General features: G+C 36.9%; 1 protein-coding gene across 4 annotated transcripts in view; it reads left to right on the top strand.

Annotated features, from left to right (window-relative positions):
* LOC141494331 (alkylglycerol monooxygenase-like) overlaps nt 1–14,215 on the top strand; it is a 240,778-nt gene extending 226,563 nt beyond the window's left edge. Inside the window, exon 11 of one of the 4 annotated variants that reach the window (XM_074195411.1) lies at nt 7,482–14,215. In XM_074195411.1, the coding sequence (XP_074051512.1) occupies nt 7,482–7,518 (37 nt within the window). In that variant the 3' untranslated portion in view covers nt 7,519–14,215. The remainder of the gene's footprint in view (nt 1–7,481) is intronic. The other 3 variants (XM_074195410.1, XM_074195408.1, XM_074195409.1) reach the window with 3 other exon arrangements.
* Nucleotides 14,216–16,767: the final 2,552 nt, after the last annotated feature.

Below are 16,767 nucleotides of genomic sequence, written 5' to 3'. Positions count from 1 at the left end.
GACATGGAATATAATATTCTGGAGGGAAAAATAACTTTGATTTCCACCAAGAATCAACTACCCATCCAAACTGAACATCTTCTTACAGGGGAAAAGATGGACATTCAGTGAAATAGGGGACTTTGAAACTTTTCTGTTGAACAAACAGATTTGAACAGAAAGTTTGACCTCCAATTATGAAGAATTTTTATGATGTTCAATTGTGTGTATTCTTACATGGGAAAAGATACTAAAACTCATATGAATATTATTTTTAATAGCAGTTAGAAGGAGCATATATAGAGACAAGGCACAGGAGAGAGTTTAATATAATGATATAATATATATAGATGAAGTCAATAGGTGATAAAGGAAAGCATAGGGAGAAAAGGAAAGGAGAAGTAGAGTTCACTAAGATATTTCACTTAAAAGAGTCAAGAGAAAGCTTTTGTGATGGAGTAGAAAAGGGGTAGACCAAAAAGAATGAGTGAACTTTCATTCTCATCAGAAAAAACTCAGTGAAGAAATAACATACACACTCAATATAGAAATATATCTTACCCTAGAAAAAATGAGAGGAAAAAGATAGGATAAGGGGGGATGGGGAGGGGAGGGGATGGGGGAGTAGGGGATAAAAGAGAGAGAAGATAACAAGAGATGGCAATCAGATGCAACATACTTCTGAAGAAGGACAGCATGAAAGGGAGAGAGAATAGAATAAATGAGTGGGGAGGAAGAGAGTTAGTAATAGCAACTATGGAAAAAGATATTGAAACAACTTCTCTGGTGGACTTATGTTAAAGAAGGCAACTCATCCCAGAGACCACCAGAATATGATCACGTACATTTTTTTTCTCTCACTTCATTTCTCTTGATGTTTATCTTTTTGGGGGGAGGTAGGGGGGTTTATGTTTACTTTCACAAGATTATTGTAATAATATGAAAATAAATAAAAATAGTGATTTAGGATTTTTTAAATGATTTAAATAGATAACTTTGATAACCTCATCTTAAAACTGTTCATAACTTTTAATCATTTATCAATTGGGGAATATCTCTTCTTTCTTTAAAATTTAACTGAGTTCTCTATGTAGGAGAAATGAGATCTTTATCAGAGAAACTTGCTTTGATATTTCCCCTCAGTTTCATGTATTTCCCTCCATCCTGTTCCTCCCATATGCATTTATTCTCTCTCTCTCTCCTCTCACCCATTTTCTCCTCACAAGTGTTTGGCATCTGATTACCCCATTCCACTATCTTCCCCTCTCTTCATCACCTATCCCTACCCCATTTCTCCCATCCATTTCCTGTCCTACTTTCTTCTAGAAATCTTTAGATTTCTATGCCCCATTGATCTGTCTTATTCCCTCTTTGAACCAATTATGATTGAAGTTCATTTATTCTCCCTTAAGTACCCCTTCTCCCACTCTACTGCAGAAACTTTCTTTTCTCTCTTATATGAAACAACTTACCCCATTCTACCTCCAGTTTTCCATTTCTCCTAGTTCCTTCTTTTTCTCTCCTTCAAAAATCAAATCCCACTTTTCCTTGTCCATAATACTCTTTCTAATTGGTCTAATGAATGAGAAAGTTGATATTACTTATCATTAATATCTCCCCATACAGGAATATAAGTAGTTTAACATCATTATGTCCCTTATAATTTGCCTTTTCTGTTTAACTTTTTTATGCTTCACTTGAGTCATGTATTTGAAGATGAAATTTTCTGTTCAGCTCTGGGCATTTCATCAAGAAAATTTGAAAATTCCCTATTTCATTGAATGCCCATCTTTTCTCCTGAATGTGTATGTTCATTTTTGTTGATTCTTGGTTGTAATCCAAATTCTTTTGCCTTCTGGAAAATCATATTCCAAGTCCATTGCTCCTTTAATGTAGAAGCTTCCAAATCTTGTGTTATCTTGATTGTGATTCCATCATATTTGAATTGTTTCTTTCATGCTGCTTACAATATTTTCTCCTTGATTTCAGAGTTCTGAAATTTGACTATTAATATTTGACTATAATATTCCTGACATTCATTGAGAGTACCTACCCCAGGTGTTTGCATGGACTATTTGTGCCCAACCTATGGTAAAGCATTCCAAGCTCATATTGGTTTGATCAATCACAGTAGGATACACTATAATTTGTGTCAAATATAGTGATATCATTTTAGTCTACTTGGATAATGCAGGATAAAAACCAACCAATAATATTCCTGGAAGCATTCATTTTGTAATATCTTTCAGGAATTGATTACTGAATTGTTTCATTTTTTTAGATTACTGTTTGCTTCTAGAATATTAGGGCAATTTTCCTTGATGATTTCTTAATTTTTTAAAAAAAATTTTCTCTTCTATTTTCCAGGTCAGTTTTTTTTCCAATGAGAACATTCACATTTTCTTCTAGTTTTTCTTTTTTTTGGTTTTGTTTTATTTTTCTTGATTTTTCACACAGTCTCCAACTTCCCTTTGTTCCATTCTATATTTTAATGAATTATTTTCTTCAATGAACTTTTTTTATTACTCTTTCCATCCAATCAGTTCTTCTTTTTAAGGAACTCTCTTCAATGAGTTTTTGGACCTCTTGCTTCATCTTACCCAGTTGGTTGTTAAAATATTATTTTCTTCAGTATTTTGGTATCCCCCTTTATAAAGCTGCTGAATTGGTTTTCATGATTTTCCTGCATCACTCTCATTTCTCTTCCAAATTTTCCCACTATCTCCCTTAACTGATTTTCAGAATTCTTTCTGAGCTCTTCCATAGCCTGAATCAAATTTATATTTTCATGTTAACTTTAAATGTAGAAACTTTGACTTTGTTATTTTCTTCTGAATGTATATTTTGATCTTTCATATCACCATAGTAACTGTCTTGGACTTTTTATTCTTTTGTTACTTGTTACTTGTTCATTTCTCCAGCCTATGACTTTATTTTAACTCTTTGTTAAGGTGGGACTCTGCTTCCAGAGTGAAGGGTGCAGTGTCCCAAGCTTTTGAAGGTTTTTGTAGTTGCTTTCAGGGATGCTTCTAGGATTCTTCTACAAGTTCTCAATTCTTCTAAGGCCTTTTGAGAAGTTATGACTACTCTCCTTGCCTATGACCATAAACACTCCTTTCTTCCCTGGAACTATGAGAAAGGGTCCCTGCTCCACTAAGGCTGTAAGTGTATTTAATTGTGACCCAGATATGAGTTTGGGCAGAGAAGTCCTGCCTCAGTGATAAAAAGGAGACCCTTGAATCTCCTTATGATTTCCTTATGGTCTGTTAGCTGAGAGCTCTGGAAGCACCTCCTGCTGTTTCTGCTGATTTGGTGGCTCCCAAGACCTGCTTCTGATATGTTGGGGTTGGCTCTGTGCTGCTGAGGCCCCTGCTGATTTGGGATCCACTCTCACCCCAATGCAATTGAGTTTTCCTGAGAGCTTTCCAAGTTGTCCTTAGCAATTCCTGGACTGAGAGGCCTGGGAACCACCACTGCTGCAACTGATCCAGTTTCCTGGCTCTTTGTTTTTGGGTGACTGGGGCCATTTTACTCTAATGCAGCCCATACTTCTCTGTGTTCCTGGGGCAGCAGACCCTTCCCATTGTCTTGTGCTGGAAAATTGTTTCACCCATTCTTTTATGAGGGTTTTGCCTTGCTAGAATTTGGTTAGAGTTATTAGAATGGTTTCAGGGAGAGTTCAGGTGAGTCCCTGCCTTTACTCCGCCACCTTGGCTCCACCCCCACCCATTTCCAAATTTTGAGAGAGTTGATAAACTTGAAGAGCACAAGGAGAAAGCTTTGGGGTACAGCTAATGCCTGGTTTTGACATATTTATCTATGTTAACTTGATAAGGGGGAGGAGCACTATTTGGTGGGTGAAGGTGGAACCATAATAGGCCTTAAAAATAAATAAAAAGCATCAAAGCAGTGTTTCAGGAAAATACATAGTAGAGATCAAAAGGAGTAAGCGGCAGACTCAAAAAAGCAGAGATTACAAAATAACTGGCATTCCAGTTTGAGTATATGCTTTCAAAAACAAGCAATAGGTGATTTAATGTTTATCTTTCATTCTTGAAGATGACAATGTCATCAGGGAGGTGACACCAGGACACACATGTGAATTGAATTTGAGAGAGTAGTGTTGTACCAAGTCATCAGCCTCACTTTCTCATCTGGAGTCATCTGGGTCCAGTGACCAGATATGAATCAGGGTGACTAGAGATGGCTTTGGATTTGAGGCAATCAGGGTTAAGTGACTTGCACAAGATCACACAGTTATTATTTGTCTGAGGCTGAATTTGAACTCACGTCCTCTTGACTTCAGGGCCAGTACTCTACCCATTGCACCCTCTTGCTGAGTCATTGATAATGATATGATGGAGAATACTCTTTTCCTTCCCTTTGCATCTCTTTTGCTTTCTTTTTCTTTTTCCCATTCCTATTAGACATGTTTGTATTTTTGATGCTGTTTTCAAAGTTAGAAGAGTTTAATTTTTAATTTTAGAATTGAGAAAAGGCCATAATCCTTAGTCTTTAGCTTTTGAAGCCAGGACGCTGTTCCAGGATGTGACCAGCTTGCACCATCGAGCAGATTAAGTCCTCATCTTTCACAAACACTGTCACTTTGTCCCTATTCCAATGAGAATACACTTCTTTCCCACCTTAACAAACCCCTGAATGGGTAACTACTTACAATTCCATTCACAAAGGTTACTCCTTTTGCTTAATATATTTGGAAACGGATGGGGAAGTAATTTCTTTAGAGCCAGTACAACAAAGAAAATCCTTTACACCATCACTTGGGAATCACATTCATAGAAAAGAAAATGAAAACCAGTTTTGGAAGCATTGTTATTCCTTTTTCCTTCATGGGTACCACTAGAGACATTTTATGTTATGCTTATTTGACTCCTGATACAACTTTACTGTTGAAGTCCTTCTAGTAATTTTTCATATTGTATGTATTATAAACTGGAAGGAATGTCGGGAATTGAATGAAGCAATCAGACGGGTTAATGTTTGGGATATTAGTTCTCTAGAAAGGCTCAGAAGGATCATTTGAAACTAAACCACCCACACATAAAATCCAAATGGCAGTGTTTGGAAGTTATTACTTTTTCCCCCCTCATTTTCCCTCTTATTAGAGCCAAAAGCCCTTCAGTATAGGGCCCTTCCTGTAGATTAATGATTGGCCTTGGGTAATGGCCCTTGGCTCTACCTCAGGACATCGGCATCTCCTCAAGAATCATTCTGTCTATTTATCATTATTGCTTAAATGTGCTTCCTCTGTAAATAGGTTTTTATAGATCTTCCAGAAATAGTGACATTCTTCCTGGGAATGGGGGATGGAAATGGTTTAGTAGCTGAGAAAGGAAGTTGGAATAATACAAGAAAATAAGTGATCTTCATGTACACACTGCTGAACCCACCAGCATCACTATACATCAAGCTCCCAGTGTCCTGCATGATGCTCCAATGTATGCAGAAGATGTCATAGAAATATGATATTTTAACATTTTTGTGGACACGTGAGAAGGGCAAAGGAGGATTAGGTCTGAGACAAATGGCTTATAAACAAACCCAAAAAGGTGCCAGCGTTGGGCATGCCTAGCACCTGCTCTGAAGCTTCATTTGGGATTTGAGGAAATTAGAAATTTATTGAAGAAACTCATATAGTTATCTTAATGTTACAAAGCTCAACATACCCTCCTTTTCAGAAGCTAACATTTAAGAAGTGTTGATAGAGGTTGTACAGATCAATGAGGAAGGGTAACTGCTTATCAGACTGGTTGTTTCATAGTAACTTCTTGGAAAGTCAAACTAAGGAAGAGATAGAACAGTCAAGGCCATATATGAACTTCAAGCATGAGCTCTTTTCTTTAAGAATGTTAACATTTATAAATGTAGGTATCATTTTACACCTGAGAAATTCAAGGCACAGGGAGGGGATTTGCTGATTACAATAACCTCCCTAATTTATGTCCTTGCCTCCAGACTCTCCCCAGTTCAATTTAGTTTTTGCTCTGTGGTCAACATGATATCCTTACTGATTGGTTAGGCTAGCCCTGCTAAGATGATACCCAGATGAAAAGTCCTTCTAGTTCCTTATAATTCTGAGAACAACTTTCCAAATCTGGCTCCAGTCTCTTTTCCTAGGTTGCTTTCTCATGCTTTCTCCCTCTCCCCCTGCCCCTCCCCTCCCTCCTCTCCCTCTCCTCTCTTCCTCCTCTCCCTCCTCCTCTCCCTCTCCCCCTTCCCCTTATCTCCCTCACCCCCCTCACACACACACCCCTATGTTCTTTATATAAATGAAGCAATAGGTCCCCTTTACCTCCTATCCCTCCCCATATAAACACTATTTACTCCCTCTCTTTCTTTCTTTCTTTCTTTCTTTCTTTCTTTCTTTCTTTCTTTCTTTCTTTCTTGCTTGCTTGCTTGCTTTCCTTTCTTGCTTGCTTTCTCTTTCATTCTTTTCTTTCTTTTTTTTATTTCTTTCTTCCACTCTTTCTTTTTTCTCGTTCTCTTTTCTCTATCACTTGTCAACCTAGTTATTTGTCATCCATCAATTTATCAATCACCTAACTATTTATCTATCCATGTATATAAAATCTATTCTTCTGTGTATCTTTCTTTTCCCTCATTTAAATGTGAACTCTTTGGGAACAGTATAATTGATTGTACATTGAACTTGGAATTGGGAAGCTGGAGTTTCAGATCTTACCTTAAACCCTTATTATCTCTTTGTTTCTGGGCAAATCACTTCTACTCTCTGTGCTTTAGTTTCCTTAGATATAAAATAGAAAGTTAGAATTCATGATTTAGAATTTCCCTTCCAGATCAAAATTTCTAATAAGAAATAAGTTTGGTTTTGTCTTTGTATCCTCAGTGTAGAGCACAATTCAAACTACATTATAAGTGCTTAGTAAATGATTGTTGGGTGAATGAACAAATAACTGAATGAATGAAAGCCATGGGTCCTTGTGAGAACCAGGGACGATGTATTTGGTACATGGCATCTGGGACTCAGTAGTTCCTGTTCTCCTATAATATTGAGTCTTGGAGGGAGGGGGCAGTTTTTAAAAATGAATTTTACCATCTTTTTCTAAAGTTATTTTGATCTATAAAAACAATGAGATCATTTACTACAGTTCATAAAACTTGTGGTATTCCCAACAGCCAGGAGAGATCTCCTTCTGTTCATGACCTAACATTTAGAAGCCCATCTGTGGCAGCAACTGGGCGTATCATAACTGAAGAAAGTCACAGGAACAAAACAATTTCTCTCCTCCAATTTAAATCTCTGGAATTCATGTTTAACTTGTATTTGTTAAGCCATAGCAAAGTCCAAGTTACCAAATCAAATATGTGTAATTTGACTCCAGGTACAATGCCTGGCCTCATTTCCCTTGGGAGAAATTTCTCTTTGTCAGTTGTACATGAATATTGAATATTAGTCAAGGCATAGAACTAATGCAATTTTTCTTGTTTTCCATGTATTTTATATATTTATATTTTTCCAGATTTTTTTCTATCTCTCTACCATTTACTGGGGGATAAGAAGCATGAGACAATTTGGCTCAAACCATCTAAAGCAACTCTGAGATGGTATATCTTAGAGTTTCTTACATACTGGAATGAGGACAGCACTGAAGGACTAACCCAGGAACAGATGCCAAGATTTCAACGCAAAGGAAATGATTCAGTGCTTCACTCTTGGGGAAATTGTATACCTGAAATGATCATGAACTTTGGTTTAATTTTTTAAAAATTAATTGTTGTTGGCTATTATTAGAATCTGATGTAATTATTTTCCTATCAATTTTGAGTTCAATAATATGTCTAAATCCCCTTTAATTATCTCTTCTGTTTTCACTTTTCAGTTAGATCAATTGTTGAAGTGCAGACATTTATGTACAAATTTAATATATATTTGTAATGCTTTTATAATATATCCTGATTTTCTTTGGTGATTTATTGTAATATTATTAAACACATATCTGGGTCTATAAATGTGTCATTATACAGGTACTGAATAGTTTTACATAAGGAAAATTTTGCTCTTGCAAGTGCATGATATACTATTTGGGAATAAGCATGATCAACATGGAAATCAGAGTATCATCAATTTTGATCTACCAGAGAAATGAGAGGAACTTTATTTGAATCTTTTCATTACTGGACCAGTACTTGGCATGTAATTGAGATTGAATCAATACCTGTTTATTTACGTGCTTATTTAATTTTGATGCTGAAAAAATACAGGCCCTGAAATGACATGATTTGTCCAAGTCACATGTATGTAAATCAAAGAGGCTGGATTTGAAACCAGGCCTTCTAACATTCAATCCCCTCTTGCTGCCTCTTTAATAAACTGCCTAAGTATCAACATTGAAAGGAAACATGAAAGTCAAGACAGCATTATAGCAATAATGATAATGAAAATCAGCAACATCATCTAGTAGGGTTTTAAGTTTTACAAAGATGAACACTGTGTTTTTTATATGCATTTCTACCATAAACTATCCCAAATCCATACCGTGTAACCCTAGGAAAGTCCCATTTGCCCTCAGTGTGCCAAACAGCATGTACAACTTAAATGACAGAAGATTCTGATCTCCATCCATTACTGGAAGACATTCTCACAGGACCAACTCCTTATATCAATGAAATTACAGGTCTGAGTCAATTGGAACAAGTAAAGAAATAAGCAAACACATAAAAACATGAACATATACAAAACATAAGCAAACAATAAACAAATGAATTCTAACTAAATAAACTGATAGATTAATGAATAATATAATTTGAATGAATGAGTAAATTAATAAATAAACTAATGAACAAATAAAGAAGTAAAAATTAATGAACAGAATCATTAATGATTTTATCAAATGAATGTGGGCAACCTGTTGAATTTCAACACTGAAGAGTTTTCTTGTGACTTTGTGTTTTAAATTGTAGAAATAAAGGTCAATGTCACAGTAGATGTATCCCAAGTATTGGTATCCAGCTAAATGGTGGACAGGAACTGAAAAGATTCTGTTAAAAACAAAACTGATGGAAACACAGGTTTTGTCATTTTTCTTATATCCTTTTTTTCTGTTTTGTTTCTGTTTTTCTTTTTTTGTTTGTTTTGAGAAAGAAGTAGGGCTGTTCATTACTGAAAAACACAGTCTGAGTAGTGCCTTCATTGAAAGTGTGTTTCCTTGACTCTATTCCATAACATTTCATGACTAACACAGACCAGACCTCTGCTCCCAAGGCCTCTGCTTTTGGCCCCTGCCCCTCTCCCTAAGTACAGCCAGAAAAAAAAAAAAAGAATGAAACTCAGAAGGACCTAGAACTGTAGAACTGCAGGTGTCTGTTGGAGCATGCATCATCTCCAGGCCTGAAAAGTAGATTTTCCGAAACTGGAAGAGCAATGGCAGATGAAATTTTGCATGGCGGAAAAAATTAATCTCATGTCAGAAGTTTGGGTCATTGAGTTTGATTTTTTCATGTGACTTAATCATATTTTTTAATTTAATACAGAATTATAGAAAGCACTTTGAGACACATACTGGACACTACTTTTTTTCCCTTAGCAACAGTCTCTGGAATTTCCATGAGCAGAATTGAAAACATAGAGAATTCCTTAAGTGCCCTAGTCGTCCAATGTAAAATTTCCCCCAAATCCAAGGTTGGATCCTCCAGTGCTTATATCCATAAATGAAAATACCCAGAGGCCAGTAGGGAAAATACAAATAGTGAAGTAGGTTTTAATCTTGTAATGACTGTTCCTTCCAAGGTAATTTCTACTTGAATTTTTAGTTCTTTTAATCTGTAAGGGTTCTTACAGACTGAATAACACAAAAGATCATTCAATAGATGAGAACTCTTAAGACTTAAAGAGATTATGATTTATTCAGGGTCACATAATTAGAAGCCTCACAAGTAGGATTTAAACCCTGGCTTTCTGATCCCCGAATATGTGTTTGTTTATCTTGTGTGACACATTTATCTTCTTATAGGAATCCAAGATGTGAAATATGAGCATTTGCTCTACAAATATGTCCATAGCAGGTTATAGTAGGAAAGTATCAGCCTTGAGTTTAGCATTGGGAAAAAAGACCCTCATGTTGAAGATATTGACTTGTGATTAGGTCCAGTGTCAATTAAATTCATTCTTAACTATCTATTTGATCTCTGAATTTGGGGAAATAAAAAATCTTCCCATGTGCCTTCATTATCCCTTCCCACTTCTCCAAGGAAATTGGGATCTGGACTATTTTTCCTTAAGACAAATATGGGACTACACTTTTAACATTGCTAGCAATGGATTCCTTGATATTGAAGTAAGAAAGAGGGATGAAATCCAGACAGGTAGTGTTCCTTTGAGCCAGGCCATAGGACTCTGTACCTTCAACCTGCTAATTTTCCAATTTAGCTTTTCTTTGGAAAACACTAATGCATGATGACAGATCATGTAATTTTTTGCATCCGAAATTGAACTTGAACTTTGCCAGGTAATTTATGCTCAACCATGACTGGAAGACATTTGACCCCAGTTCCCCAAGGGCCAAGTGCTAATCATAAGACAGCAATTATCTGGAGCTACTCAGAGAGAAATGCCAAAAGACTTGGAAAATAATGAAGAACTCTTCTAGTTTTGTTCATTTGTACTTAGGGAAAATGGAGAGTGGACTAGGCCAAATCTTCAAAGTAAATATGGACCAAATCACAGGCGAAAGAGAGGAAACTGAAGAGGCAGAGTGATGCTGGCCAGTCTGGTCACAACTTGAGGTGTACCCTGGGGAAGAAGTTTTCAGTTTATGAAATATGTAGGAGATAGGAGGTATGGAAGGAATCTTTGTCATGAGTTTAAGAGAAATGCTTCTCTATCAGTCACTGGAATGAAATTGGCCCAGATCTATAGGTAAGTTTTCCCCTAAAGTCAACTTCTAAACTATAGTAATCTTCTGCCTCCTGCTAATGAACCCTATTTGTTGTCTGAGTCTTTAATTCCTTTTATCATTCTAATAGATTCAAATTTGACTTGGGTACTCTGACAAAAAAAAAAAAGAAACAGACATCTGTATGTGTGTATGTGGAAAGAGCCCAGGAAAAGGGAACCAGAAGAAAGGAATTTCAGTCCTACCTTAAACACCAGAAGTAGGTAAAGGTGCTACAGCTACCCAGGGTGTGTATTAAGATCTCAAGGTATGCTAGCCACTAGTAAGTAGTAAGGGTCAAACTTAGTGTCAAAAAGATTCAAAAAGTTCAAACTCTGCCCTAGATACAAGTCCTAGCTATATGATCTTGAATAGTCATTTAAGGATGCTTGTCCATTCTGGCATGAGGGAGGCAATGCCATGGCATAATTGTGAATTGGATTTGAGTGAGGGGGTCTGTGCTAAGTGACCAGCCTCACTTTTTCTTTTGAAGTCATTTGGGGCTAGTGGCCAGATATGGATCAGGATGACTGGAGATGGCCCTGGATGCTAGGCAAGCAGGGTTAAGTGCCTTGCCCAAGGTCATATAGCTAGTAATTGTCTAAGGTGGATTTGAACTCCTAACTTCAGGCACTCTACCCACTGCACCATCACCATAATGGGGCTGTTCCTAATGCTTGCCTTAAGGAACTGTTGTTGAGGATCAGCTGGGATAATATATGTAATGTTTCCCCAAACCACAAAGTATGAGTGATAGATTTTATTATTAGGCAAGTAGGTGGCATAGTGGACAGAGTGTCTGGCCTGCGGGCAGAAAAATTCATCTTTGTAAGTTCAAATCTGCCCTCAGACACTTACTAATTGTTATCCTGGGCATGTCACTTAAGCCTACCTGCCTCACTTTCCTCACCTATCAAATGGGCTGGAGAAGGAAATGGCAAATCACTCCACTATTTTGCCAAGAAAATTCCAAATGGAATCACAAAGAGAGACAAACAAAACTGAAGTAACTTAACACACTTATTATTACTGTTCTTATTTTAATGTTGATAATGATGATAATGCTGCTTTGATCACAAAGCAGTCAACCTCAAGGATCATTTGTCTATTAATTGAAGATAACATGATGAATCCATATCTTTAAACTATAAATTACAAGAGAAGAGAAGAGAAGAGAAGAGAAGAGAAGAGAAGAGAAGAGAAGAGAAGAGAAGAGAAGAGAAGAGGGGGGAGAGAGAGAGAGAGAAGCATTTATTATATTGTGAGCATCTTAATGTGGTATAATGTCTTCATTAATTTTATATAAAATTGGTTTATTTGTGAGATCATTCAAATAACATTTCTCAAAAGCACCACCAGCCATTGTTAGCCTATTTAAATATTACAAATAAAAACAATAGCCTAATGAAAGCATTGACCCATATCTAGCCAAAAGTAACTTTTTATGAATGTTAATGGGGTTTTCTTGTATATGGAATTCATCAGGATATTCTACAAATTTGCCTCCTGACTGACCCATTTTGATATTTAATAAGGCAATTTTGACATGGCTCAAGACATGGCTGAAGCCAAGTCATTACTTTGTGCCAGAGAAATTAAAGGGAAATTTCTAATATAAATACTATTCAGACAAGGACAGATTTTTTTTATCCCCAAAGTCCACACAATGTAAGAAATGTGTTTTTTCTAGACCTATGAATCAGCCCAAACACATTAAGCCCTGCTTTTTTAGCTTGGAAATTGATACACGAAGATACAAGAAAAGGAGCCACAGAGAGAGAATAAAACATACAGGAAGGCTTCTTTATCCCTTGCTTATTTATTGACTCTTGAGTCAAGATGCAACAGTCAGAAGGCCAAATATCTATAACCTGCAGGCAAAGTTTTAATTCAGTAAGGATAAGGGTTATTTCAGACTTCATGTTTTGATGGTGGGAAAATAATGAAGAGTTTTCTAAGTGGAGAATGTGATGATGTAGAAAAATGAAGAGGGCTGCTTTTCACACACACACACATAGATAGATAGATAGATAGATAGATAGATAGATAGATAGATAGATAGATATAGATATAGCTATAATATGTATACATTTAGACAAGATTTAACTGAGAAAAGTATTTCTTTTAGGGATGCAGATCACAGGCAAGAAAACCCATTCTGTGTGACTCTTGTTCATATACTCTCATTATTGTTCCAAAGGAGAAGATGTTGGTAGTGGGGGGAAATGGAGGATTTCTCATGAACTCTTCACATTATATGGTTTTCAATGGAGAATATAGACTATCTATGATTTACATACTGCTCTTCATATATAACCAGTCTATTCTTTGTTCATAATTTAGAATATTTATACTAAATAATAAAAAATACCTTTTTTTTTCTTTAATTAGTGCTGAACCAGGAAAAGCATTTTTTGGGTGTAATCCATGGTAAAGGGGCTTTCAGAAAGATATGATAATTTATTATTTGAATGCATGAAAGAACTAGGAAAATGTATTTTATCTACTTAAAAGGACAAGGTAAATTTAAGGCCTGCTTTAGATCTTTGTATATTTTTCAAATCAATATTGATGAGTCATGTATTTCCTATACTAAACTCAAAAGGGAATCTCTTCAGGGCATGGGGGAATATGATTTCAAGATAAATATTTCAAAAGTAATACACTTTCACAGTTAATGTGATGAAAGAGGTTGAACTGGGAGTCAGGAGATTTTGAATTTTGTTCTCATCTCTGCTTTTGTTCTCATCTCTTTATGGGACCCTAGATAGGTCCCGTTCTTCTCTAATCCTCAATTCTATCATAGAGGATGCCATCTTCAAAATAAGGGGTTTGAACTGGATGATCTCATAGAGTTCTTCCCTTGCATTTGACAGAAATATGGGATGTGGTTTAAAAAAATAATAATTGTTTAGGGATAGCATGGGCTGCAAGAGAGAGAAAGTTTGGGGGATAGTCATGGCAAACAGGTTGTTGGGTTTTTTCCTAACTACCAAAGAATCTCAGGGTTATTTGTAGTCATTTCTAATCTGCAGTCACACTTATCTAAGGCATCCCTTTCCCTCCCTCTCCTCCATTTCCCTCATCATCTGGTAAAATGAAGAAGTCTTTGGCAAAGTTGTACTCATCTCTCCATCTTTGTTTTGCAGCTGCATTAGGCTATTTAGTTTCTTACAGTCTAAAATGTAATGGTAAATGGTAATGTAGGGGCATTCTTATGAAAAATTTCCTTAAAATGAAAAGCTTCTACCCTTCCTCCCCACCCCCAATATGTAGCACTCAAGAGACATGAGTAGGTGGACTTAAAAGTCACAGGAAATTCAGCTCATTTTACATCCGTGGGCATGAAGAACACTGTGGGGGTGGGGGGGCTGGGAAAAGGAAATTGCTATAAGGCTCAGGAAGAGTTTCAAGTTTTCCCAATTGTATCATCAGGTTGGGATCATAAACAACTTTTATTTTTCAGGAGCTGGGCAAAGATTTCTCCTCACAAACATGGCTCCACCAACTGGAATGATGCAGAAAACTCACTTTCCCTAATTTTTTTCTTCCTTTTATTATACATAGGACCATAAGCAAACAAAAAACAACCCTATCACTAGCATTCTTGTGGCACCACTGTTTATTCATGCCACAATACCCATTAGATAGCAGCTGGGAGACTTTGGCAAGCAAGGTTGGGGTGGACGGAGCTTTGTCTATGGCTGATAAAGAAAATATGAAGAATTAATATGGAATTATTTGGTTCAAATTCAGCTAAGGGTTGCAAAAGTCAATGAAATAAGACTTTTCTTCGAAAAATCCTAAAAGTGAGCTGCATTTCCCAAATGTCACTGTGAATGGAAAACCTTGGAGACTTGGAATATCCACCATATAGATGAGTTTCTATCCCAACATTCCCTAATTATCCACTTAATCATCAAATTCCTAAGAAATCTATATTATTGTATCCTGGAGTGACAACAACAACGGGGAAAAGTACCTGAAAGTCCGAGAAAAGAATCTAACCTGATCTATGCTAGATACTACCCAATGAACAAGATATATATATATACAAAGACAAAAATCAAACTCTCTCAAGCAAGTTACATTCTTATATAGGATCAGGTACTGAACTTGTACTCAAGAAGAAGTGGGTATAAGTCCTGCCTCAAACATTTACTAGTTGTATGTCTATGGTTAAGTTACTTAACATTTTAAATAAAGTGAAAATGGTGGGACTTGGTGTTCTCTGGGGCTCCTCCAAGCTCTAAATCTAGGATCTTTTGATATTACTGGGATTGGAGGGATGATATCTATTCTATTTGGGGTCATAGGAGAGAACCGGGAGCAATGTGGGGGAAGATTCAAGGAGGCTAACTGAGGCTAGACAGGAATGAAATAAACTTGGTCACAAAGAGAGTTGTCCCAAAGAGGCCAAGGTCACTTCAGATAGTGACAAGGTTGCCGTCTTTGTAGGTCTTCAAGCAGAGACTGAATGACCTCTAGTTGGAATCGTTATAATTAGATAGTCACCAAGATTCCTTTGAAATCTCACTTTCAGTGATTCAGTGTCATAGACCAGATTTCTATGAGGTGAGAAGGAAAAGATAGGCTTTTGTTTGTTTATATTTCATATGGAATAACTTGGATGAATATTTTTTATGGGTAGTATCGTGGGAAAGGTGAGAGGTCTGGACTGCAGCATTTTGCCTCTCCAATTTTACTACTTTTGTAAAAAGACAAAAGGAAAGTTTTGAAATTTCCATTCCTGTTCTTTTTCCTTTTTCCCATATGAGGGAAGCTTGGAAGTGGTTGGAGACTTGAGGGAATGTTTCCATTGTGTGGGAGAAACATCTGCTCCTAGTGCAACAGACCACCAGAGACGCGAGCAGGGAGAAGCCAGGGGAGGGTGGAGGAGGTGAAGTGGGGAGGAAGTTGGGACTCTCCACCCCACTGAAGGGCCAGTCCTTCATGGCCTTCCTTGCTGTTGTCTTCACCATCAAAATGAAGGGTGTTGAAAGCAAGACCATGACATGTAAAGAGTCATCTTGAGGTTGACCCCAGAGCTAAGCAAAAGTCTTCCAGTTCTTAGCCAGTTCACAGCTTTCTGATGAAATCTTATGTAACAAACATTTCTTAAACATCTCCTATGTGTGATGCCCTGTACTAAGTGTTGGGAATACAAAGAAGAGGCCAATCATCAAATAAGCAGTCCCTGTTCCCACAGAGGTTACATTCCAGGATTGGAGTTATTGCCACCACTATGGTTCTGTCACAGGTAGAGCATGATTGCTTTGCCTTCTGTGTAGGTCAGGACTTTCTTAACTATCTTGTCCTTAGTAGTTAGTACTATTGGTGATGTGAAGAAATGGCAGCCTAAGGAAGTGAATTTCAAATGGCTCTTGCAAAGTATTCTGGGTTCAATGTTGTCTGGCAAACGCAGACTGCTATTATGAGAAAGACCTAGCTATTTACTACTACAGAAAGCTTTGCAAGATATTGGGATCCAAAAAGAAAATTCATAATGTACATTAAATCAAGATTGAACAAGAATTCTTGCCATAGTCACTGGGGCTGCCTGTACCCCTCTGGCATACATGGCACAAGCTGTTCCCAAATGAATTGTGCCCAGCAGCCATGTGGAAAAAAGAATTCTAGTTTTAGAATCTCCCTCTACTTGTCAAATACTTCTGTGACTGTCACCTGAGTTTCTATATTGCTCTCTCCTGCAAGGGTCAGCAGATTTCTTATCAAATGGCACATAGGAAATGCTCTTCATGTCTTGAAAATCTGAAGTAGTACCAGCTATTATAGCTATAGTGATCAAGTGTTCTGAAAAAGGATCTTTCTTATCTTTCGCTAATATGCTAAACTGAGAAAGGAAGTGCTGTAT

This window comes from Macrotis lagotis, chromosome 7 (assembly GCF_037893015.1).
Source record: "Macrotis lagotis isolate mMagLag1 chromosome 7, bilby.v1.9.chrom.fasta, whole genome shotgun sequence".
Taxonomy (NCBI): Eukaryota; Metazoa; Chordata; class Mammalia; order Peramelemorphia; family Peramelidae; genus Macrotis; species Macrotis lagotis.
Note: the sequence above shows the minus strand (reverse complement) of the source record. Positions and strands in the feature narration are given on the sequence as shown.